This window comes from Boleophthalmus pectinirostris, unplaced genomic scaffold (genome assembly GCF_026225935.1).
Source record: "Boleophthalmus pectinirostris isolate CB_2022bp ecotype Guang Dong unplaced genomic scaffold, ASM2622593v1 HiC_scaffold_22, whole genome shotgun sequence".
Lineage (NCBI taxonomy): Eukaryota > Metazoa > Chordata > Actinopteri > Gobiiformes > Gobiidae > Boleophthalmus > Boleophthalmus pectinirostris.
In genome coordinates this window covers 6,637,002-6,664,773 of record NW_026571190.1, presented here as the reverse complement: position 1 = coordinate 6,664,773, position 27,772 = coordinate 6,637,002, and the positions used below count along the sequence as shown (strand labels likewise).

General features: G+C 39.6%; 1 protein-coding gene across 1 annotated transcript in view; it reads right to left on the bottom strand.

Annotated features, from left to right (window-relative positions):
• Positions 1-27,772, bottom strand: part of LOC110174021 (protein sidekick-1-like) — a 260,668-nt gene that overhangs the window by 183,330 nt on the left and 49,566 nt on the right. The window contains 1 exon segment of the mRNA XM_020940057.2: positions 22,049-22,182. Coding sequence (XP_020795716.2) covers positions 22,049-22,182 — 134 coding nt within the window.

Below are 27,772 nucleotides of genomic sequence, written 5' to 3'. Positions count from 1 at the left end.
TTGTGATGCTAATTAAACCCCACACACTGTACAGGTCAATAGGCCAAACTAACAAACAGAAACTGTAAACAAGTGTGTGTTAGTTTCAGTGTAGTTAGCTCCTCCCTGCAGACAGATATAAGGAAGTGTCCACCAGCGTCTGACCAGAACTGAAGAAGCAGCTTGGATGAGCTGCGAAACGTCTTCAACCAAACAAACCTTTATCCAGTCGACATATTGAATTTTCTCCTATTTTTACCTTCAAGGCACTCAAAAGTAGCCAGTCTGGCACCATTTACAGTCTCTGCTCAATTTAATTTCTCTCCAGCGACTAGGTCAGGAATTAAAATACAATAAACGGTTCGCAAAAACCCTGGAAGTGCAAGTTCGGGCACCAGCCAATCACTGAAGAGTCATATATTCTGTGTTGTCAACGATTCCCAAGATCGAGGATTTAAAGCCAGAACAAAGAGAATGTTTGGTGAATTTCATCAAGTGGAAAGACGTTATTGTTCTTCTTCATACAGGATTTGGGAAAATCTTAATATACCAGTTAGCCCCGTTAGCGGAGCATTACATACGTCACGACCAAATAGCAGCGATTGGTTAAATGAACATAAGTACCCACCTACCGTCGAGCGAACAAATTCTAATACTGAGAGGTCAGACGGTTTCTATGAAGTGAAACAAAGTAAAACCGGCGGATGAAGCAGGCTAACTCAAAAGCGCTCATTTATGCGACACATTTGACATTTTCATTGAGTTTCCTTCCTCTCAACAAAGCTGTAGCTCTGGCACAAAATTATTTAGTGAAATATATCAAAAAATATTCAGTAGTGACTGATACCGATATATTGATACAGCAGCTCTGATATTGACACTGTATCATTACATTAAACAATATGATATTTTGATATTTTTGCACACCCCTGATGTATCTGTACTCTCCACTCCACTACATTTTAGATCTAGATTCTTATTCTTCATGGTTTGAGATCATTTAATTTGAGTTAATGTTCCAACTTTGAGCAAACCAAATGCACAAAAACAGCAAAAAAAAAAAAAAAAAAGAAAAAAAAAACTTGACATTTTCACTGTTTTGATGAGTTTGTGTTTCATATGAACTTGGTGGTTTAACAAAGACTTTTATTTATTCTTTTTTTTTTTTTTTTTTTTTTTTATTGAACCGTATCAAATCAATTTGTAATATATCTTATCGACACAAAACTGAACTGATTCAACACAGTTGAGTGAAAAATTATGTCTAAATCAAGACTGTGATACTAAAAGTCTTTGTTAAACCACTTCTTGTGCAAAATGAATATGAAACAAACATTTTACTCATCAAAACAGTGAAAATATCAAAAGTGCTGCATAAATGAGTTTCTTTCCTCTGAACAAACAACAAAATGGTACCACTGTAACAAAATAATTGAGTAAAATATACTAAAAGCCCACGTTATCGACATAGTATCATCACATTAAGTGATAAATTTGTCAAACAAGTAAATGTGGCTGTAAAATCTGGCTTTTATCATTTGCGGCTTTTATCTAAAATTAAGCCTTTGTTTTGTCTTTTAAATCATTCAAACAGGCCACACATGCTTTTATCTCCTCTCGTTTAGACGACTGTAATGCCCTTTTTTTCCCGGCATCAGCCTCCGTGCACTTTCTCACTTACAGTCGGTCAAAAATTTTGCTGAGTGCCTTTTAATTGGAACAAAAAACGTGAACACACCCGATTACGCCCGATTTTAGCGTCTTTGCACCGGCTTCCAGTTCGTTTTAGAGTTGATTTTTAGATTTTATTGTTTGTTTTTAAAGCTTTGAATGGACTGGCCCCACAGTATGTCTCGGGCCACATCCGAAGGGCCAGGTCCGAGGTCCAGCTCCAGCTCGTGGTGCCCAAGACGAGACCCCCCTCCCCCCGGTGAAGAGTTTTAGGTCTCTTTAACTTCTTGGGTTCTTTTTAAAGACAATGCAGTTTCGGCTGAAGGAAACATCAGGGAGAAAGATAAAGCAGAACAGGAAAACCTAAAATCCGCCACATCAGACACTGTAAAAGGAACAGCCACATTCAGAATTGGGACGGGGCTCGAGTCATTGGATCAGAAAACAACAAGTTCAAACGTTGGATCAGGGAGGCCATTGAAATCAGGAAACGAGGCGCAGACAGCATTAACCGTGATGACGGCGCGTTTCTCCTTTCACACACCTGGGACACCCTCCACCAGAGAACACCGGGCGACGGGAGGAGTGGTCAGATCCATCAGGCTGACCACTCCTACAGGAAGTAACAACAGCTGATATACAACATGTCACCACCAACACCAGTGACAGTTCTGAAGATGGCTTGCAGTTAGCAGCCGAAACATGTCAACAAGGTAAATACACTTTACTGTATTGTCTTTAAAAACAACCCAAGTATATAAGAAGACAAAATGAACATCATTGGCTTAGTTTTATGTCTCGTCTTAAGACCCACTTTTACTCTCTGGCTTTTAACACCATGTGAGTTGTGTGCTCCTCTGTGTCTTTATTTATTTGACTATTTACTGCTATTTTATGATTTGTATGTTTTTTTTTGCTTTTATTAGTTTTAGGACTGCTATGATCAAATTTTAGCAATTTACCTTTTTTGTTGTCTTTATTTTTATTTTATGATCTCTGTGCCGCACTTTGGAAACTGCTTTGTTTGTAAAATGTGGTATATATTAAAGTGAATTTGAATTTTGGATTTGGATATATTAGATATTTGGATCAGTATTTCGATATTTTTGCACACCCCTAGGGTTAAGTGTCTTGCCCAAGGACACAACAGCAGCATTCATCTGTGGGACAAACACTCATATCAACTGAGCCACTGTCTTGAGAACAAAAACACCAAATTCTAACAAAAATACTGTGGCCATTATGTCCAGTGTTTTTGTAATTAAAAAAAATAAATTAATAAATTAAATAAATAAATAAATCAGCTATACAATTGCTAAGAGTAAAAGCTATACTCTATTTTTATTTTTAAATATGTCTAGCTTGTGTCTGGAAATATACGTCAATTACTTTTCTATGAGTCCCGCAGTGATTTTTAAATATAAAACCGCACAGGGTTTCAGCCTATGACGCAACAATCCTGGGAAAATTCAACCCGCAAGTTCTAGGATGTTCAGATGCAAAGAAGTTTTTATTTTTATTTTTTTTTACAGACTGAAAGCAGCATGAATTAGGCAAAACACAACTCCGGGTCTGTTTTCGATAAGCGGACAAAGTAACATCACGGTTAAATGCTCCAAAAGTCAAATTTGCATAAAACGTGTCCTTTAAATATATGAACAGAATCAGATCCGCGCTGTGAGTGAGTAAAAATATTGTAAAGTCAAATTCCGTGACAAAAGTGGGGCTGATGTGCGTTTCTAATGGTGGAAACACGATGTGAGCCAAGTTTTAAAAGCCTGTATTATTCTGAACAGCACACGGGTCAATGACAGTCCATTACGGCAGGACATATTTGCATTAAGGAGACTTGTATTCATAATATGTGTAAAGACAATGGTGAATGTCCTATTTTATCCTCTACAAACCTTTACAACCCTTAAGTTGAGTTATACTAAGAATATATCTGTTAGCATCGTGTTGTTAATAGCTTTTCCTATACTTTATTATCCGCTGAAGTCAAAAGGAGACAAAGAACGATAAAACGTCTTTATACTTTTGACAGTTGGCTGGGAGTATCTCGTACCACAGTGGAGCGACAGAGTGGTTCAAGTGGAAATTGTTGTTGTGTTCTTAGGCAAGACACGTCGCCCACAATGACGATTATAGTGTGCGTGTACAAGCCCATGTATAATCACTGTTGGGCAAGTTACTTTAAAACTGTAATGTGTTATTTTTATGACTTGTTACTGTCATTTCAGAGTAATTTGTTACATTGCAGTATTACTGTGTTTAAAATGAAAGGCATTACATTACTATTGCATTACTTTTAAGTTACTCTCACCAAAATAACTGCAAAGATGTTGAACTTTTGCACCGGATATGGACTGAACCAGGACTGAACCAGGACTGAACCAGATCTAAACCAGGACTAAACTAGAAAAGCACTCAGAGCGCGCAGACCTCCGCCAAGGACTACCCCCATTTTTTATATAAATTGCGATAAAATCAGTCTTCTGGATCAGATCCGGATCAGCCTTTGGAATATGAAAGAGGATCCCAGTGTCCATCCCTGAGTCAAATTTCATGGGGTTTGGCCAATAATTAACCGAGATATTGAGAAACACATTTTTTGGCCCCATTTACCACAATGTTAACTAAAATTTCAAAGTGATCCAGAATCCAGGATTTCTTCTGGATCACCCCCAAAATGAAATCAGTTCTTCCTTTGCACATTTCCAACAAATCCTGAAATTTTCATCAAAATCGGTCCATAACTTTTTGAGTTATGTTGCTAACAGACAAACAAACAAACAGACAAACAGACAAACGCCGGCAAAAACATAACCTCCTTGGCGGGGGTAACCAGAGTTGAACCAGGACTAAACCAGGTCTAAACCAGTACTGTTACGGCTCGCGGTCTGTCTCCGGCTCCGCATCGCCTGGCGCTCCCCGTTTGTATTACCGCGTGTATCTTCCGTGTTTGCATGTCCTGTGTGGTGCCTGATGTCTGACTGGTGGCCGTGGTTCCGATGCTGTGGTCTGGCTCCGACACCCCTTGTGCTGTGGTTGGAGGATTGACGTCCCGTTCCTCCAATCCCTTCCTTCCACATCCTTCCATATCAATCACCTCGACCAATAAAAGTGCTGTGCCCCTGTCCCTCCTGGCGGCTGGATGGCAGTTTCAGTTCGCCCCTCACATCTGTAGACGTTCGCTCTTTGATACTGTAAAGTGTGTTTGTTACTATAATTTTTAGTTTTGCCAGTTTGGCTCGGCCCTTGGGCAGTGTTTTTTGTTACTGTTAACTACCTTAGTTTATGAGTGGTTTAGTAACTTTGGGGAATTCCGAATTATCAAATGTGAAACGTTTATTTTTTTTGGTATTGTACTTACCTACACCACTTTATAAAACCCGTTTACGTTACATCCTGTCTGGTTTGTGTTACTTTCCTTTGTCCCTAGCACTGGGTTGTAACAAGTACTAAACCAGGACTGAACCAGGTCTAAACCAGGTCTAAACCAGGACTAAACCAGGACTGAACCAGGACTGAACCAGGTCTAAACCAGGACTAAACCAGGACTGAACCAGTCTAAACTAGGTCTAAACTAGGACTAACCAGGACTAAAACCAGGACTAAACCAGGACTAAACCAGGACTAAACCAGGACTGAACCAGGTCTAAAGGTCTAAACCAGGACTAAACCAGGACTGAACCAGGTCAAACCAGGTCTAAACCAGGACTGAACCAGGACTAAACCAGGACTGAACCAGGTCTAAACCAGGACTAAACCAGGACTGAACCAGGTAACCAGGACTAACCAGGACTAAACCAGGACTAAACCAGGACTAAACCAGGACTGAACCAGGACTAAACCAGGACTAAACCAGGACTAAACCAGGACTAACCAGGACTGAACCAGTCTAAACTAGGTCTAAACTAGGACTACCAGGACTAAACCAGGACTAAACCAGACTGAACCAGGACTAAACAGGACTAAACCAGGTCTGAACCAGGACTAAACCAGGACTGAAACCAGGACTAAACCAGGTCTAAACCAGACTAAACCAGGACTCAACTAAACCAGAACTAAAGTCTAAACCAGGACTAAACCAGGACTGAATCAGGTCTAAACCAGGACTGAACCAGAGCTGGACCAGGTCTAAACCAGAACTAAACCAGGACTAAACCAGGATTGAACCAGGTCTAAACCAGGATTAAACCAGGACTAAACTAGGTCTAAACCAGGACTAAACCAGAACTGAACCAGGATTAAACCAGAGCTGAACCAGGACTAAACCAAGTCTCAGTCGGAAAATGAATCGTTATCCTTTTGTTTAGTTTTTTCATTTTGGTTTTGGAGATACCGTAAATAAAGAAGAAAATAGCTGTTTTTTGTTTTAATATTTTTGATTTTATATTAAAAAACGAAAGAACGAATGATACACGGACTGAATGTGCCTTTTTAGATATAAATACAAAAAAATACAACATTCCCGCTTAACTCACTCACTAACATCTCTTCGGTTGACTCATATAACTCCATTTAGGTTTAACTCAACTTGATTTCAGCATTAAAACTGGCAACCCAAGTGAAAGACTCAGACGAGGCTCTTTCTGCTTTCTGACTGGTTAATCGTCTTGAACCAAAACCCCAAAATAAAACATTTAACTTTGCCAGCATTTGTTTTTACGCAAATGTCAAGTACGGGCACTTACAGAGTTAAAAGAATTAGACAAAACCAAACCAACTCCACAAAGTCTGCTAACTGTCCATCTCTGGGAGTCCCATTTAAGCACATTTCTCTGCTGTCTGCTGCCTGTCTGTCTCCTGTCTGTACCCGGACTTCACCTCGAGCCCTCACTGCTCCAATTTATCCTGTCAATCTCCTCTACTCCTCTAGTCCGACTAACATACACCTTTTAAAGCTCGCCCAGACCGACCGCGAATCAGCCACTGGCGTTTCTTCAGCGGAGTGGATGAGGAGAAACTCTGAAGGTGGACACTTTCTATCAGAAGATTTCCAGTCTGCCAAAAAAATAAGTGGATGTTTTATGCGAGGTCAAAACGATCCTGTGACTGCTTACGTAAAGAGGGGGTGTTATGTGAAATCGTTTTTTTTTTTTTTTTGACCATGTTGTACCGTAGTTCTTTCATCAAAAACATATCTAAAGAGGTTTGAGATGTTATAAAAGCATGTTTGAGTAATCTAGTGATCTCTCCAAGGCCCTATTCCTGAGGTCTTCAACAGGGGGGTCGCGGAATCTTTGGTTGATTAGACTTCCTTTTTTTTTTTTTTTTGTTTTAATATATATTTCATCATTTTTAAAGGATGGAGGAGGTCTGTTTGCGACTTCATCACGTCTGTTTATCTCTCTTCATTCCCTCATCTCTCATTTACGGAAGCCGAGAGGGGTCACAACAAACACAAACGCGGCAACAAATTTTGTTGTGACAACACAACAAAAAGCTGCAACACATTAAAAAGCCACAACAGAAGTGACCCCGGGACTCTTTTTTCCGATGGACCAATCAAGCCGCAAGTGAAGAAGAAGAACTACAACAAATATGCTCAAAGCTGTGTGGATAGGGAAGGCTTGCGACACAAAAATTACGTATCACTCCCCCTTCAGAGCGCTACCACAACACAATCAGCATGCATCCCGCTAATGAAACTAATTGTTGTTGTCTACACTTTTGCATCATGTTTTTTGTAGATTTAAGAAGCACTGAACAGAATCTAGCAGCTAACCATAAGGAGGGTTTGAAGAGATCGCTAAATTGCTCAAAGATGCATAGATGACACCTAAAACAACATTATAACACAGTAGAAAGCCAAAAACACGCACCCTTTTCAAATATGCTTTCTATAGTAAAGGCTTTTTTTTCAGTCGGTACATTTCACTTGCAATTCACTTCCCAACAAGGTCCACAGTAGCTGATTTTGAATCTCATGAGCGCCATCTAGAGGGGGGTACTGAAAATGCACCCACGCTCTAAGTGCACCCTTCTACTCGGTTTGTTGATATGTTTAGGATACAGTTTTACAAATGGATGTTATTTTCTCAGGCACGTTTCAAACAACACTGGACTCGTTATCCACTCAGCATTATGACATACTTTATAACTCCAGGACGCTTTCAGACACAGATTCATACTTGATTTCAATATTTTTCCAATTCAAACGGACCACGGATAAACCACCGGTAGTTCTTTGGCGCGGCGGATGTGGTGAAAATTCGAGGGTATGGGCACGCTGTTCGAGACAATTTCCAGTTTTGACAAAAATAAGTGGATAATTCAAACAAGTTCCAAACAGATGGTTCTGCGACGACGTGAAAGTGAAAATAAAGTCCGCCGTCTGTTACTTATTTCTTTTACTTTGAACAAACTTGTTTTGCAGGTGCACCGAGCGTAGTCTTCCTGAAATTTAATCAGAGGCAGTACTTTTTACTTCAAACTCAAGTAACTCTCATTGTGTTGCGATGCAGACTCAGACGTGCACTGTGGAACTTTTTGGTTAGGGGTCCACAGTGTTGGGAAGGTTACTTTTAAAATGCATTCCCCTACAGATTACATACCCCAATATGTAGTTTGTAATGTAATCCATGAAGTTACTTAAGGTGAGTAACGTGATCTGAATACTCTGGATGACTTGATATTGTCATGCTTTTTAAACCACATCCCCTGCACGGAAGGATGGTTGATGACGCTGATGAAGGTGTGTGTTTTGTGTGTGTTTGTGTGCATGTCCCCTCATGTGGCAGGTCACTATAGGACAGTAGTGCAGATTTCATGAGCCTATGCAGTTTGTTTTTCACCAGTGCCAATAGATCCGGTTTGATATTTAACTTGTAGGCAATTTTATTAGGGGTTCAAATTATCGCGTTAATTGCGATTAATTAATTACAGTCATATTTAGCGCGTTATGTTTTTTAATCGCGTAATCTCATTTTTAATCTCTAACTTTACTGTTTCTGTGTGCGAGTTGCTTTATTATAAAATCTGTTTTTATGCGTTGCTGGGACAACAACACACACACACAAAAACACATTTATAATTTTTTTATTTCGTAATTCCACTCATTGCCGGAAACCCACACAAAACGCGCGCAGTAAGAGCGATGTAAACATTATGGTAACGTAGGCGGCGTCAGGCACAATGGACGAGGTGGAAGAGCCAGTAGAACAGAGGCAGCAGTGCACAGGTAAAAACACATTTGTGTCTTGGAAATTATTCTCCCGACGTGAAATATAAAAGAAAATAACAAATATAAAATCGCCTGAAAACAACCTGCATAGGCTCATGATGTCTGCACTACTGTCCTATAGTGACCTGCCACATGAGGGGACACACACAACAAACACACACACCTTCATCATCGTCATTAACCTGAGAACGCGCGGACCACGTTTCCTTCCGTAGACACTGCGCGGACACCGACGTGCTCCCGTGAGCCGCGTGTGGATCGTGTTTTCTCGCTACGCTGCGCAAACCGAGCTTCCTCCTGTGCACCTCTAAACCAGAACTAACACCAAGACTAAAACCAGGACTAATCCAGTCCAGGACTAAACCAGAACTAAACCAGAACTAAAAACCAGAACTAAAACCAGGATTAATCCATTCCAGGACTAAACTAAGACTAAAGTAGGACTAAAGCAGGTCTAAACCAAGACTAAAACCAGGACTAAAAACCAGTGATCTCATATATAAAGCATTTCTCTATCAATAATATTTTTAATATGGTTAAGGAAAGACTGGACTTTTTATTGTCTTTAAGTAGACAAAAGTTATTATGTTCAGATTTCCTCGTCTTTGCTACTTTACAACAAACAGTTTCTTATTCATGGAGACTTGGGCTCAACAGCCAATTTGGAGAGATTTGTTAAACAATAAATGACTTTATAAAGTCACTTTATTTGTTCTATATCAGTCTTTTGATCTGCCACAATAATGTAATAATGAATTTAAATGACAATACCTCAAATTGAAGCTTTTCTCAGCAATTTTTAGATGAGATTAAAATTAGATTAATTAGATTAATTAATTACAGATCATAATTAATTAATCTATAAATTTTTTTAATCGCATGACAGCACTAAATTTTATATTTGTTATTTTTTTTATATCTCATGTAGGGAGAAGTGGGTGGACGGCGTACCTCCGCGTACCACACCCACTACACGCTCAGCCCTCTCGTCTTTAAAAACAAAGTGATGTCTGAATTTCCAAGACACAAATGCGTTTTTGCCCGCGCACTGTTGGTTCTGTTCTACTGGCTTCTTGACCTTGTCCACTGTGAGACTGACGCCACCAACGTTAAGAAGACGTTTACACAGCGCACACGTTCTGTTTGGGTTTCCAGCAATGGGTGGAATTACCAAAATAAAACAAAAATAAAATAAATAAAAAAAACAGGAAAATACCGCCATGTAATCCATTTATTTCAACAAAGTAACTGTAATCCAATTACCTCTCATTGAAACAGTAACTGTAACGGAATACAGTTACTCATAATTTGTACTCTGATTACGTAACGCCGGCACATGTAATAATAATATTGTATTTACAATATTGTACAGGTGGTAAAGGGTTTTTCCTATTCTTATATCGTCTGTGAAAGTAACATGAGTTCTCGTGGGAAGATGCGCGGGGAGAGAGTAGAGGGAGAAATCCGGCTGGGATGCCTGGGAAAGAGCCACAGCAAAAGTTGTCTAATTTTTGCGATTTTTGTAAAGATTTGTAGGTTTGTCAGTGTGTGATCTGCAGTCAGAGACAGGGTTAATTTCAACGTGAAACTTGTGGACTGTGCTTTTGACACTAATTGAGAAGTCATCCTCGCTAAAGTGACGGTGGGCTGCTCTTCGCCAACCACACGGTACAAGGAAGCTTACAGTGGATCGTTACCGAACTGGACAAAAAGGGACGGAGTCGAACTGCTTTACTGGAGGAGACAAGGACGCCACAGAACTGGACTGGACGATTCTGGTGGGATTAACACATTTACCAGTGTACCCTGCTTTTATTTTATTGTTAAAGGGAGGGTCATTTTTCCATCTACCGTATTTTTCGAACTATGAGTCGCCCTTTTTTTCATGGTTTGGGTGTTTCCTGTGACTTATACTCTGGTGCGACTTGTATATTAACTTGTGAGGGACTGGCGTAACTGGGAGGGTGCAGCATGCTTTGACTTCAGTGACAGTCGAAGTTGCGCGGAGTTGCTTTAGAGTTGGATTTCGTGACTTGGAGTGAGATGGAGAGTTTAGTAAACTTATGTTCTGTTGTTTATGCTATAGTTACCAGTTCATTCTTTATTCCATTGTTATTGTTATTGTTATTAGTTCTTTATTCTATTGTTATTACTAGAACTTGCCTTTCACGATGAAATGTCGATTCCTGGTCTCTGATTTTATAAAATAAATTCCCGTCAAAAAGTGTGACTTATAGTCCAGTGTGACTTATGTATGTTTTTTCTTCTTCATTACACATTTCTTCATGGCTGGTGTGATTTATACTCTGGAGTGACTTGTAGTCTGAAAAAGATGGTACTTTGCATTAATTTGGTACCCAGTAGGCTATTTACTTCTTGTAATCTCTTAGTTTCTAGTGTTAGAAGAAGAGAAGAAGTTAAGGTTCAGTATGAGAATAGTACACTGTAAAAAAAAAAAAAAAACTCAGAGCCCACTCATATAATTCATGAGTATATAAGGGCTACACAGACAAAGCAAAAACATAAACAATATATCTGGAAGTCTCACTGTACTGACCAGCAGCCCTCCACTACAAATATTCTTCTATATGTGGCCCTCGGTGAAAATAGTTTGTACCCCTGGTCTGACAAAATGTTATGTCAAGACACTACAAGCAAAACTTGGTCTCTTAACATATAAGCTTTCATGTGGAAACAACAAAACTGGTCACTCTGCACTGAAAGATCTTTTAATATTTAATGTACTCAACTTGCCTCCATAGAATTACATGGGACATTGTAAGTTCAAAGGCCAGCCCTTAAAGTAGCACCAAGATTTGGACGAATTGTACAGAAGGATTTTTTTGGTATCTAGTTTTAACTGAGGCATGAAAATCTTAGGCAAATTTTCAGTCTGATCATGTTTACTCAAATACTAAATAAGACAAAATCCCCTCTGTATATTTTTTAGTATCTAATGGGTCAATAAGAAGTTCTCACACATAAAATGTAAAGCATTTTATATAAAAACTTTACCTGATGAAAACTTGTAATACATTTTTTTCTTACATTTATGTAAGTAAACTACAGGAGAAGTGTGAAAATGATCTCTGTAAATGTAAGATTTGTTCCTATTCACCTGTAGTGTCTCGCCTTAAGTCAAAGTCCATTTTGTAAGAGTGCTGAAACATAAATGAACCGCAAATGTAATTTACTGTATGAAAAGCCTCATAATAGAGTTTGGGTCAGTACTGATGAGCTGTCAATCACCTGAGCTGTGAGTGGTGGAGGCTGTGAGTGAGTGCAGCTACACCATAATGATGTTTCAGACCTTTTGGCCCGGCTTGTTCTATAGTCACTACACCAGGAATTGTTCTGCCCTGTTAAAACTCAGTGTTTTTTTTCAAAGTCCCCACGATATTAATACATGATTAAAGATCATGTGGTGGACGGTGAGTTGTGTGTGAACATCACTGACAGCAGGTTAATGTTACTCAAGCCAATACTGCTCATGATATCATAAAAATGATTTTTAAAAAGTAACAAACTGAACTCATCTACATCAGAAACTACTGGGTCATTTCAAATTAAATTTGTACTCAATTATTATTATATTTCACCTTAAGTAAAAGCTCTAGAGTTCTGGACTTCTATTATATTTTACTCTTAAGTAAAAGCTGTATAGTTGAGACACAAAGACGTATATAGAAGTGTCCTCCAGTGAAGTACTCCTTTCATCTAAGTGAGTGACTCTCCACTTTATAAATGTATTTACTTTAGCACACTTCTGTTACACACAAAGCCAATTCCTGCAATTATAGTTTGTGTTTTAAGAGAAGCTGATCTTTTGTACAGACCAGATGTGGGCATTGTCAAGCTCCCCAACCCTTTGGTTGACTCTGACCAGTCCGTTTAAGATCATTTGGAATTTAAAAAAACACAGTCATGCATGGACTAAAGCTGCATTGCTTTTATTTCAAAGGTGTTTGTTAATGACATTTTTTTGTAAGGCAGCTTCGCTTTTTCATTGCTTAGGCTATGTTTATATGATGATGGTCTGAACAGAAGATGCAAAAGTGGTGTCGCATCTTCACTTTTTATTTTGCATTTAGACGAGTGTTTTTGGGAGGAAATCTGTGCATACAGTGATACAAAAGTGTGTGGAATTTGATTGAGTATGCATGCCGGGCGGCTCGGTGGTGAGGCTTGGTGGTCATGTATGTGACGTAAACGTGTACGCGACATGAGCAGATCTGAAAAGTTTTGTGTCTTGGGCAGTGTAGACGGAAACACTACAGTGGAGCATATTCAACTTTTCCACGCTGGAGAGTGGTTTCAGAATTTCACGTTTGTAAGCCTCAAAAATGCTGTCACCGTCTAAACGAACGGCCAACATTCTCGTGTAAACAGAACATAAACTCTTACCAGTCTGAGCAGCTCGTCAGAACAATGCTTTTTACTGCTTTTTATAAAGAAATACAATTAATATTATGCAGAAATTAGTTAAGCATTTTGGCCCTCCACAATATTTTCTGTTTCTCATGTGGCCTCATGAAAAAAAAGAATTGCCCACCTCTGGCCCAGATGGCTCCTGACACCCACTGGCCCTACCTGATCAGTCCTATCCATCCATCCATTAATCCATCCATCTATCCATCTATCTATCATTTATACGAGTGACTTTAGTATGACAGCCACTCTTGAATATGTAAGTGATATCTGAAATCCACTCCAGGAGTAAAACAACTCCGTAAATAAGTAGTCCATATCCTCTGCGGAGAACACCCCCGTCCTGTCCTGCAGCGTTTGACCTTTCACATTCACCGTGTCAATCAAGTCAGCTGTCAATCATCTCCACGCGATCACAAATGTCACCGGTTTCAGGCACTGTTTTTTTGTTCACGTCAAGGTTATCCCAAGTTACGGACGGATTTCTGCTCATTATTTCAGGATGATTTTATTTTTCGGTTTGTTTGCGCGACCCCTGTAGGCTGCCCCGTTGTCACCCGCTGCTCCCGCTGCTCCCGCTGGGAATGAAAGAAGGCGATGGTGATAGTAAATTATACTTTAACCTTTTATGCTGATTGTGTTGTGATGGCGCTGCGAAGGGGGAGTGACTTCGCGTGGAGCAAAGAGAGGGGAGACTCAGGGCATGAAAAACTAAACTGAAATGCATTAAATTTGTTTTGGCGAACATGACATTTGCAAATTAATACTGGAAAACATCTAACTTGCTGCGATTTATATTGTTTGAACAGTCCTGTTGTAAAATAGACCTCAGTGTTCTCAGCTTAAAAATACACAGTTGTCACGGAAGCTCTATTTTTACAGTCTTGCAGTTATGGAAATGAATTATTCACCACCTCACAAGTGTTTAGACAACAGTGTTTAGACGACCTTTGGAGAGAGCGGGAGGGTTAGAATAAAATAGATTTTGCTCCCTTTAAATTATAGCAGGACAGAATCAAACATTAAAAGTGAATACGTTTTCGATTTTTTTGTAACTTAAAGGTGCACTGTGTTAGCCTGATTCATCAGCCGGTTTCACTTCGTGGAAACCGTCTGATCTAGCAGCATTAGGATTTGTTCGCACAACGGTAGGCAGTGTTGGGAAGGTGACTTTTAAAATGTATTCCCCTACAGATTACAGATTACACACCCCAAAATGTAGTTTGTAACTTAATCCATTAAATTACTTAAAGTGAGTAACGTAATCTGAATACTCTGGATTACTTGATATTGTCATGCTTTTTAGTTTAGTTTTGGTTTTAGTCCTAGTTTAGTCCCAGTTTAGTTCTAGTTTAGTCCTAGTTTAGTTCTAGTTTAGTCCTAGTTTAGTTCTAGTTTAGTCCTAGTTTAGTTCTGGATTTAGTCCTGGTTTAGTCCTAGTTCAGTTCTAGTTTAGTCCTGGTTTAGTTCTAGTTTAGTTTTGGTTTTAGTCCTGATTTAGTCCCAGTTTAGTTCTGGTTTTAGTCCTGGTTTAGTCCTGATTTAGTTCGAGTTTAGTTCTAGTTTAGTCCTAGTTTAGTTCTGGTTTAGTCCTAGTTTAGTTCTAGTTACTCCTAGTTTAGTTCTAGTTTAGTCCTTGTTTAGTTCTAGTTTAGTCCTAGTTTAGTTCTGGTTTTAGTTCTAGTTTAGTTCTGGTTTTAGTCCTGATTTAGTCCCAGTTTAGTTCTGGTTTTAGTCCTGGTTTAGTCCTGATTTAGTTCTAGTTTAGTCCTAGTTTAGTTCTAGTTTAGTCCTAGTTTAGTTCTAGTTTATTCCTAGTTTAGTTCTGGTTTAGTCCTAGTTTAGTTCTAGTTTAGTCCTTGTTTAGTTCTAGTTTAGTCCTAGTTTAGTTCTGGTTTTAGTTCTAGTTTAGTTCTGGTTTTAGTCCTTGTTTAGTTCTAGTTTAGTCCTAGTTTAGTTCTAGTTTATTCCTAGTTTAGTTCTGGTTTAGTCCTTGTTTAGTTCTAGTTTAGTCCTAGTTTAGTTCTGGTTTTAGTTCTAGTTTAGTTCTGGTTTTAGTCCTTGTTTAGTTCTAGTTTAGTCCTAGTTTAGTTCTAGTTTATTCCTAGTTTAGTCCTTGTTTTAGTTCTAGTTTAGTCCTAGTTTAGTTCTAGTTTAGTCCTTGTTTAGTTCTAGTTTAGTCCTAGTTTAGTTCTGGTTTTAGTTCTAGTTTAGTTCTGGTTTTAGTCCCGGTTTAGTCCTAGTTAATTCTAGTTTAGTTCTAGTTTAGTCCTAGTTTAGTTCTGGATTTAGTCCTGGTTTAGTCCTAGTTCAGTTCTAGTTTAGTCCTGGTTTAGTTCTAGTTTAGTTTTGGTTTTAGTCCTGATTTAGTCCCAGTTTAGTTCTGGTTTTAGTCCTGGTTTAGTTCTAGTTTAGTCCTAGTTTAGTTCTAGTTTAGTCCTGGTTTAGTCCTAATTTAGTTCTAGTTTAGTTCTAGTTTAGTCCTAGTTTAGTTCTGGTTTTAGTCCCGGATTAGCCCCAAATGTGAAAACAGAAAAATACCACCGTGTAATCCATTTATTTCAACAAAGTAACTGTAATCCAATTACCACTCACTGAACCAGTAACTGTAACTGAATACAGTTACTCATAATTTGTACTCTGATTACGTAACTCCGGTACATGTAATCTGTTACTCTCCAACACTGACGGTAGGCAGGTAGCAAAAGACAAAGGTTTACTGTCTAAAGCAGACTTGGAGAGTCTTATCCATGCGTTTCTGTCCAGTAGGTTTGACTCCTGTAATGTTCTCTCACTGGTCTCTCCAAACGAGCTGTGAGACGCTGCAGTACATCCAGAACCCTGCAGCTCAGATCTGGACTATAAACCAGGAAGTATGAACACGTGTCCTGTTCTCAGGTCTCTGCACTGCCCCTTGTGGCTCAGAGATTTTAAAGTGGCTCTGCTTGTCTCTCCATAACCGAGCACCAAAGTCCATCTTTGATTAGTGCCATATGAACCATCTCGCACTCTAAGGAGCTCAGGGACCGGCCTCCTGCTGGTGCCCAGAGTCACGACTAAACACGGGGAGTCAGCATTTCATTTTTATGCAGCTAAAACCTGGAACAGTCTTCCTGAACATGTGAGACTGGCTTCTACTTTGACTCTGTTTAAATTCAGACTCAAAACAGCTTTGTTTAACTGTGCATATGACTGAAAGGTTTTCATTCTGCACTCTTCTCTCTAATTTCTCTCTTTTTTTTTATTTTAATATTTAATTTCATGATGCTTAATTATGTTTTGATTTGTTTTTATTGTGATTTTAATGTATTTCTTATTCTGTAAAGCACTTTGAATTACTTTGTGTACGAATTGTGCTATACAAATAAACTTACCTTGCCTTGCCTTACTTTTTAATTTAACCAATTGTGACTATTTGGTCGTGACTTATGTAATGTGCCAAATCCCGTAGGAAGAAGAGCAATAACGTCTTTCCCCTTGATAAAATTCACCAAACATTCTCTTTATTCCGGCTTTAAATCCTCGATCTCAGGAATCTTTGTCAACACAGAATGTCTGTCTTTGTCTACATCCATCTCGATGCTTTGTTTACTGTTGTGTTGTACCACAAAACGGACTCAGACAGGAGCGACAAGTTTGACGTCATGGCTTCACAGCTCTTCGCTGATTGGCCGGTGCGCGGTCTACAACTTCCATGGTTCTTGCAAATCCTCTAGTGTATTCTTGACCTAGTCGCGAGAGAGAAATGAAATTGAGTGGAGGCACTAGGTGGCTCCAGTCTGGCTAGCACTGTGTAAATTTTGTGCCTGGAATGTTCCATAGACCCCGTCCACACTAGTATGTATTCGAGTCCTTTTCGTTGCAGATGCAGTGTTCGTCCACACTAATCTGATTGAAAACTGCTCCAGAGACAGAAAGATCTGGTACCACCAGCTCCCACGAATTCATTTGAGTATGGATCTGATCCGGCACTGTGTGGACACCTGAAAACACTGATGCACTGATGTAGGTCTGTGTGTTGTGAAGTAATTCAGCGCCAATATGCTAAGAGGCTAGAATATAGACGCAGATCATTTCTGATACGGTGATTCGTTTCAGTGTAAATGTAGCCACAGTATGACATTAAACAGCTCTACTTTACATTTACTCAATTACAGGTGGTTTTAAAGCTCAAAAATACTTAAAAAAACAGGCATTCTGACTGTGAGCGGGTCACCTCTCCACAGATCTGATCTGCAACTTGGTCTGGTTTGATCTGCATGAAGATAGAGAGGTTAAAGCCATACTGTGAAACATCCCAGGCAAAGCAATAACATCTCCATGAAGAAAAACATTTGACGGACCCTCCACTAGAAAAGACACAATGCACCTTTAAAAAAATAAAAGGGAATTTGTGAAAAATATCGAACTACCAGAGAGACAAACCAGCATCGTCACTCACACCTGCTCAAGCCGCCATCTTCAGGTGCCTGTCCTGCCGCTTCCACAGTTTAGGCTCCTGGCTCCACTAATGACATCACTCTGTTGCAGCCAAAGCAATAGCGACAGGTGTAACCCTGTCGTCATATCACTGAATACATCTCAGAACGTCTAATAAACAAAATATGAACTAAAACATTTTCAATTAATACTTCTGAGTCTGGAAAAATATTGGAATAAATTCATATGCAAACTTTGAGTTCAAGGCCAGACTTTTGGAACACTCAAGAAAAAGCAATGACATCTCCATAGTGACAACCCTCCACCAAAAAAGTTGCGAAGTGCATCTTTAAATTCAAAATCCACAAAGAAATATCTGATATACATTTTCACCGTGAACATATTGCTTTTTATAGTTTAGATTACACAAAAAAGTGGGGGAAAATTATATCCACTTCACAATTTTGTTTTTAGTTTTTATTCAATGTACTTTTTCACTGACAGTTTATTTTATTTTTTATTTTTTTTGGTAAGAAAACTCCCACAACAGTAGCACAACGGGCACACAGCCGTTTACAGCACAGCAGACGGATCGCTCACGCCGCCATTAAAGTTGTTAAAGCTCACCGGGGACCACTCTGCAGGATACTTCCACCAAGATACTACTACTACTATTTTATCTCTGTGCGTTTGGGACACGGCACGGCCAAAGTACACTCTCCTTTAAACACAATCAATCTGTCCAATCAAAGCCGGTACTACAGTAGTGTTGTTACGATACTCAATACCAATTCCGATACCATGATGATAGAAAAAAACTTAGAATGCAATTTTCAACATTAAATAAATCTGACCAAAACTGCACTTACAAGACTACACCTGCTCATGCAAAAACTACTATTTAAGCAGGAAAAAAGTACTAGGAAAGCATGTATTTATACAAACATACCAGTAGAAGCCATCACCAGCACAAAGAAGAAGGGGAAGGGAAACCAAAAGGAAAAGTTTAAAGCCCCCTAGAAAAGCATACACTGTAAAAGGCATTGTTCAGTTGCGTTGACTCACTTGATTTCACAAATATTAGGGACGGGACGAGATCTTGCGAGACAAAATTGCCACGAGAACGTGAGATTTTCTTCCACATAGTTTTTACATTTGCGTTGGATTAAAAAGGTTAACTTTGCTGAGTAACAATTAGAGCTTTGAACTCCGCGGGACCCGATGCAAAACAGTACGGCGTGGGACACATTTTGAAAACTCATTGTGGGAGCGGGCGGGTGGGAGGATAAACTGCAGTCCCGCAAACTAAATATGAGTGAGTAAAGTAAAATATATAAATGATTAATGTGCCTGTCATGCATAATTTGTGCTGGATTTTATTTGGCATTAATGAAAACATTTTTAGCAGCCTAAACTTGGATATGTGGTCTAATCTCGCGCACATTTTAGATCAGGGGTCCCCAAACCCCGGGCCAGGGACTGAAAGTGTGAACCCCCCCTCCCATACACCTCGTGGGCTGCGCTGTTAAACCAGAACTAAACCAGGTCTAAAAACAGGTCTAAAACAGGATTTAGCCAAGACTTAACCATGCCGCCAGACTGTCCGCCTCGTCCCATACGCAGCCCCCGAAATATTGTCTGATATAAAACTGGTCCGCTGCGCAAAAATGGTTAGGGACCACTGTTTTAGACAATTCCTTTCCACTTCTCTGTGTTTGATAGAGCTTAAGAAAGCCAGTGTCGCCTCTCGCGCGATTTGCGGGCGGGAACGGGACAAAATATTGAGGATGCGGGCGGGAGCAGGACTGAAAATTCTGTCCCGCGCAGACCTCTAGTAACAATGTCACCAAAACTGTACAATTCAATACTAGGGATGTAACAATAACCTAAATATCGTGATATCGTGTCGTTGTAAGTCTCACAATAATATCGTGGGCTTTCACAATATATCGATTTACAATTCTCTTTGCCTAAAATTATTGTTATGGTGCAGCAATAGCTAAAAAACTGACGGAACTACATAGACCATGATCCTTTGCTCTGGTTCAGTCCAATCTACATGATAAAACAACTGTTATTAAACGCTTTTAACTAAAGTAGTATGTTCATAATTTATTTAGCTTCCACAAAATATCGTAATAAATATCGTACCGTGAAATGCATATCTTGAAAATATCATATCGAGAGATTTTGCATATCGTTACATCCTTATTAAATACATACAAAATTTGGAAGCCAGAATTGTGAGCTGAATGGTGCACAATTTCTTTATTAAAAATTGTAAAATCTTGTCTTTTCTTGTTCTCGACGAATCTCGTGACATGTCTCGTCTCGTAGAAATTCTGTCTCTTCCCATCACTAACAAATCCAGACATTTTTTTTTTGTTTTTTTTTTTTTTTCCAGTTTCAAATTCATCGTTTTGGTTTATTTCAAGCCAAAATACCTGTCAGTGAGGCATTGTAGTTTTTTAATGAGCAAAAACTACAAAAAACTCAAGTCATTCTAACTGAAGTATTCATTTTGGAAGTGTATGCAGATCTATAGGACCGGGGCACCCCAACAAAGCATGCATATTTCAGTAAACAGATACAAAGTTATGGAGTAAGAAAGCTTTCAGAAATATTTGTGTGCATAGGATAGAAATCCGTACATATTTGAGTGTAGTCGAACATAAAATATTCGTAAACTCTCCAATGAGTCCAGTCGTACATAGAATGTACTTTATGTGTGTATTTTATTCATCAGAATACACATTGAAAAGTTATGACATCAAGAATTACAATCACAAAATGAAAATATATTACGTTTTCTTCAGTACGAATACAAATTCACAGACTCAATGGTGAAAAATACGTCATCACTTCAAAGGAATTATTTATTGAGCAGGAGAAACATTGATTGAGATGCCGGACTTTTGTGCCACATACGGACTGAACCAGGACTAAACCAGGACTGAACCAGGACTGAACCAGGACTGAACCAGAAGGACTAAACCTGGACTGAACTAGATCTAAACCAGGACTAAACTACGACTGAACTAGGTCTAAACCAGGACTAAACCAGGACTGAACTAGAAAGGACTAAACCTGGACTGAACTAGGTCTAAACCAGGACTAAACTACGACTGAACTAGGTCTAAACCAGGACTAAACCAGGACTGAACTAGGTCTAAACCAGGACTGAACTAGATCTAAACCAGGACTGAACTAGGTCTAAACCAGGACTAAACTACGACTGAACTAGGTCTAAACCAGGACTAAACCAGGACTGAACTAGATCTAAACCAGGACTAAACCAGGACTGAACTAGGTCTAAACCAGGACTAAACTACGACTGAACTAGGTCTAAACCAGGACTGAACTAGATCTAAACCAGCACTAAACCAGGTCTAAACCAGGACTGAACTAGGTCTAAACCAGGACCAAACCAGGACTAAACCAGGACCAAACCAGGACTAAACCAGGACTGAAACCAGGACTAAACCAGGACCAAACCAGGACTAAACCAGGACTAAACCAGGACTGAACCAGGACTGAACTAGGTCTAAACCAGGATTAAACCAGGACTGAACTAGGTCTAAACCAGGACTAATCTTGGATTTGAGAAAGAGAGAGGGAGAACCCCGAGCTCACAGATAAGGGTGTCTATAAAGCGAGATAGGGCGACGGCTGCACTTAGCCCCATGGGGTGCGGAGCTCTTCACCGGTCTACTCCTAGTTTAGTCTTCTTGGCTCAGTCCTGGTTCAGTCCTGGTTCAGTCCGTATGTAGTGCAAAAGTCGGGCATCTCAATCAATGTTTCTTCTGCTCAATAAATAAAGCCTGTGAAGTGATAATGTATTTTTGACAGTAAAGTTTCGTCTGTGAATTCATATTCGTACTGAAGAAAACTTAATCGTAAATTTTCATTTCGAGATTCTATTTCTTGATGTCGAAACTTTTCAATTCGTATTCTGATGGATAAAATACACACAACACATTTTATGTACGACTGGACTAATTCGAGAGTTTATGAATACTTATTTTATGCTCAACTACAGACAAACATGCACGAATTTCCCAAATATACACGGATTTCTATCCTATGCACACAAATATTTCTGAAACGTTTCTTAGTCCATTCAAAGCAAAGTGAATTCCCAAATTTGCAGTTAGAAATTTGACTTGGCAATAATGTTTGAGTAGAAAATCATTTCTTTCATCAGATTTCAAACTTTAAATGCAACTCAATTTCTCACTTTGAGTTTTTTAACAGTTTTTTTTTTTTTTTTTTTTTTTGAAAATGCTACACTACAGTATGTTTTCTGCCGTGAAATATGAACCAAGGTAAAAAAAAAAATAAAAATTAAAGTTCCAGTCTGACCTGTTATGCTGACGTAGATGGCTGGGCTGGTCACAGACTCCCCCGTGAGCTCGTTCACCGCGTCGGCATGGTAACGGCCCGCATCCGACACCGTGGTTGCCAGGACGACCAGCTGATTGTCCAACGTGATTGCCCTATAGGAAGAAGGCAAAGAATATAGTTATTTACCCAAGAGATTCCTTTTCAGACCACAAATCAAGTTGAGCATTGTATTTAAATCGGGACTGGTTCTGTCATATAAACTTTTCTTTCTGTTGTTGCAAGAAGAGCATCTGGAATGTTCCACAGCATGGCATTAAACATATCTATTTTGCTTTAATTCATTCATTCTTTTCTAAGTCTGATGTTTTTTGTTTTTTTTTATTATTTGGAATCAGGCTTGGGACAGGGTGTAGCACAGGATCTTTTGTTTTCCAGACTCCTTTTATCGTGGCATAACGGAGCATGTTAGCCCCAGAGTGATGAAAACCAATGTAAACACAGGAATGAAGACTTTTTAAAGGCGGATTAGCTCTTAGTCTATCCGTTGTCTTAAATTCCTTTGTGGGCTCAGACAGAAGAGCTCTACGACAAATATTTTAGGATTACAAATATTTTCATGTAATAAAGTACAATTAGTTTTGCTCCAGTACAGGAATATTGTAAAAGCAGCTCCTTAGGGTCACAAAAATGAGATTGTTAATAATACAGTGATGGGAAAACTCTGCTCTGCCCTCGGACATTAGTGAGATTTTCATATAAACTCATTGCGGTGAATAATTAGGATACTCGGAGGGCATAAAGTATGTGGAGAACTTTAGATCACTGCAAACTCGCTCTGTTTTTCAAGTTTTTCAGGAAGATCTGGTAAAGAAACATACAAGAGGTTCTTCTGCAAAGAAATGGATTATTAAATGGACTTGCAATGAATTAGCAAATAGACAGAAATGGCCTTCTTCCCGTCTCCTGACATTCTTGTAAGTATTTAAGTAGAATAAAGAATTCAAAAGAAATGGATTAAATCCTCAGTGCCCCCTTGGCCCTTCAGGACTTCCAGTTCTGCTCGCTCCACCAAACACACAACCTTTACTGGTGGAAGTACCATAAAAATGTGCAATGAAGAAGAAAAAAAACATATATGAGTCGCAATTTCTGTGAAGTCAAGTTCCAGTAATAACAATAGAAGAGAGAACAACAGACTGTTAACATCACATATGAACAGTTCTTCAGATAAACTATAACATAAACAACAGAACAGAACAAGTTTACCAAACTCTCCATCTCACTCCAAATCAATAAATCCATTTAATTCTTCATTCTCGTGTCACTGTTGAGCAACTCCTTGATCTCTGGAGGTAAACAGAGCGCTGCTTCCTCTTCTGTGTCGCTGTCGTCAGACTCAGCATCAGTTCCAGTTAGAATTATTCCGGCCTTTCTGAATCCCGACAGGATGGTTTCAGTGTCACTGAAGTCCAGGCTTTGTCCATCCATCCAGTGACTTCCAGGAAAGTTGTCGGTGTCACAAGTTTCTCGCTCACTCCAAACTTTCTTTCTGCTTCTCGATTACCGTTTTCAGCTCCAGATTTCATTACTTGCAGCTTGTAATCGGCAAAATCTGATTTTCTTTTTGGGGGCATTTGTGTTCAGTCTTCTCAGTCGTCTTTATAAGTTTGTTTAAATTTTACATTTTCAGTGGTACAGAAGTAATGGACTGAGATGATACAGACAGGACAGAGGCTCTTTCTGCAGGAGACATGCACAGTAGAGCCAAGTGACAGTGGTACAGGAGAAACAGGATCAGCAAATACTGACACACAAGACTAGAGCCTCTTGAGATTGTCAGTGTGAACATTTTAATATATAAGTCGCACCGGAGTATAAAATGTATATGAAAAACAAGTGTGACTTATAGTCCAAAAAATACGGTACTGCTGCCACACGCTTTGTCCCCATGGATTTTCTGGATTTGAGATGTTTCATAGTATGGCTTTAAACTTATCTATGTCCATGGATTACAGCGGGTGAATTGGCGATACCAATTGGTGATCTTGCTCACAGTAAGATTACAGATATTGCATTCAACAATTACACTTGTGATTGAATATCTGCAACATGGACACATATGCAGTATTGTGGAACATCTGCAGTAAAGTGATCTCCATGGACACAAGTAGATGTTTTGTTTGCTTTTTTTTCCCCTTATCTTTAAAACTTGAAGAAGCACTTAGATCAGAAAACATTACTTTGCCTTTAGATTGTGGTCAGCAAAGTGGTCAGACGCGCCGCAATGTTCCGATCCAAAATAAAAAAACATGACTTATTAACACGTGCATTATTTAAACATGTCATCTCCATACGGCCCTACACACAACAGTCCGCACAGAAACGGTGAACACAGCACTTGGAGCCTAAAAATACCCCTGTGGTTAAAAGGCAGAGGAAGTGACATGTTTTAAGGCCTGGACGCGCTCCCGGCTGCTACGTTATTTATCCCGTGTCACTGTACATAAAAACTAAAAGCAAAAACAAGCTAAAATTGGAAGCCATCAGCCGGAGCAGAGGAGCAGAGGAGCAGAGGAGAGGCGAGGAGGGTGAAAACGTGATTCCACAAGAGCACTCAAAAGAGCCAGGGCTTGTCCACTATAGATGGGCTAGAAAATGCTATATTGACTTTTTCTGTTATTACGGTGTGAAATGTGGGCGCTTCGAAAACTACTGCTTGAGGTTTTGTTTTCGCTTGTTTGTTCAGCATTAAAGGGCCCACATTGTAGAGTTTCCTGATCTATGTGATAATGTTGTTTCCTCATCAAAAACATATCTGGAGTTGTGTTTTGAAGTAAAATGATTACTCTAATATTCAACTTTTAGTAATCATTCAGTCATTTGTGCTTTTGTCTCGAACCGTACCTAAAAAAAAAAAAGAAATAAAAATAGAAAATAAGTAACTCGATTACAATACAATCTCAATTTCTGTATTTTTCTGTATAATCAAACACAGAAATCCAGACCTGGACCATATTTGGGCAGAGCTCAGGCCCAGGACAAAAAATTTAAAATAAATTAAATAAACCCTTTCTCCTTTAGTCCTCCAGACTGTGCCTTTCCTGCTCCACCACTTTACCCTTTAGTCCTCCAGGTCCCAACCCTCCTTCCACCTTTCTTTCCCCTTTAGTCTTCCGGACACCACCACCTCCCTCTCTCCTTTCACTCTCCCCTTTAGTCCTATATTCCCCACTTCCCCACTCTCCCCTTTAGTCCTCCAGATCCCCCCCTTTCCCTTTCACTCTCCCCTTTAGTCTTACAAACCCTCCTTGTCCTCTCACTCTCCATTTTAGTCTTCCACACCACCTCCCTCCTCAATTCTCACTCTCCCGTTTAGTCCTCCAGATCTCTCCTTTCCCTGTCACTCTCCCTTTTAGTCCTATATTCCCCACTCTCCCCTTTAGTCTTCAGACCCCCCTTTTCCTTCTCATCTTCCCCTTTAGTCCTATAGACCCTGCCTCCCCACTTTCCTCTTTAGTCCTCCAGATCTCCCCACTCCCCCCTTTAGTCCTCCAGACCATGCCTCTCCTGCTCCATCACTTTCCTCTTTAGTCCTCCAGGTCCCAACCACCTCCCTCTCTCCTTTCACACTCCCCTTTAATCCTATATTCCCCACTTCCCCACTCTCCCCTTTAGTCTTCCAGATCCCCCCGTTCCTTCTCACTTTCCTCTTTAGTCCTCCAGATCCAATTTCCCGTTCACTCTCTCCTTTAGTTCTATAGACCCTCCTCCCCACTCTCCCCTTTAGTCTTCCAGACCTCCCCCTTCTCCTCTCATTCTACCCTTTAGTCCTATATTCCCTGCCTCCCACGCTCCCCTTTAGTCCTCCAGATCCCCCCCTTCTCCTCTCATTCTCCCCTTTAGTCCATCAGACCAGACCAAAACACTGACCAAAACCAGGCAGGAACGGTCAAAAGAAAGTGAAGTTCACGTCAGCTCAGCGTGTCACAGTTGGCATCTGGGCGGCGCACGCAGGCTTAAACGGCACGCGGCGGACGGAAGGGGAGAAATCTAATAAGCCTCAGTAGTCGGTTAGTTGCAATTTCTCTTTAATTGAGTTTTTTTTAATTAAAGACAAACTAAATTGCGGCGACGTGGCAGATGTTTGCGTGGAGCGGAAATATGCATTCACCGTTCGTCCCCGGGCAATACGCAGAGAAGAGACTATAGCGAGCGCTGGAGCCATACTTCCCCATCAGGCTGACTTTGTATTTAATTGAAAAGAGCAACTTTAAAGGATCCAATTCTTTTAATTATTGTCGCGTTGCCAATTTTGTTTCCTATGACCGGCAAGTTAATTTTTAATCAGGAGTGAAAGGTCCTGTACTTTGCAAAACTAACTCTTGTGAGGTTTAAGTCACGTTAGAATGTTGTTACTTCATCAAGAACAGAACAGAACTCGGAGTAGGGAGGGCCAAAAAAGAAAGTGTTTTTAGGGTCTGTTTACACGAGAATGCCTGTGGATAAAAACAACAAAACTGTTTATCGGAAGTGCCTTTCGTTTAAACAGTGACGGCGTTTTTGGGGCTTAAAAATGCAAAAATCTGAAACCACCCTCCAGAGTGGAAAAGTTGAATACGCTCCGCCGTAGCGTTTCCGTCTACACTGCCCAAGACGCAAAACTCCGGTCAGATCTGCTCACGTCGTGTACACGTTTACGTCACATACATCACCACGTCGTGTCACCACCCAGCCGCCTGGCATGCATACACAATCCAATTCCACACACTTTTGCGTCACCGTATGCAAGCATATTTCTTCACGAAAACGCTTGTCTAAATGCAGAATAAAAAGTGAAGACACGACGCCAATTTTGCATCTTCTGTTCAGACCGTCATCATATAAACGTAGCCTTAGATTCTCTAGTTTAGAACCCTGCGTTTGGTTCGATATCTGGCCCAAATATTTCGATCCAAATATGCTTTTTGGCTACAATCTCCTTTTTCTTGGTCAATTGGGTCATTCATGTGAATCGTATAGAACCGGAGAGTTTTTTTTTTTTTGTTTTTTTTTAAAGGGGGACCCAACACAAACATGATCCAAACTTTTTCATCAGCCTGTGCGTCATCGCGTCAGAAGGGCGACCCAACATGCATGCGCTGAACGACTGGAATTATTTTTTAAAAGGAATAAATGTTTACATGATCGCAAAATAAATTAATTAAGACTTTAAACTCGGAATAAAACCACCCACTTAATTCGGATTTAAATTCAGTTCCAAATAATCATTAAGAATTAAGTGTTTACATGGTCTTTTTAAAGCTGACTTATTTTTTATTCCGAATTAAATTATTTTTAATCTGAATTAAAGCTCTCATGTAAACACCCCCCACCCCTTTGCCACTGCCGGGCACTGTCACCTTTTTTTTCTCTGCAGGTTTGCAGGTCTGAAATATTATGCAAATTTAATTTATATTTAGAGGTTGCTCAAGACTCTTATATACTATAATATGGAGAATAAAAAAAAAAAAAAAAGGCGTATTAGAAAAAATGTGTAACTTTATTCTGCAAACACAAACTGAAACTTGCATGAAAGTTGCTTATAAAGTCCATAAAAAGTTACTTGAAAAGGCCAAATTAATCAATGTCCAGGAACCTGCATCTTGAGCAACCTCTAAAACACCTCCTTTTTCTTCCAAATTTCTTCCTAAATCATCTTTTGGATGTTAAAACCTAATGCAGGGTTCTAATCGAAGTTATTTG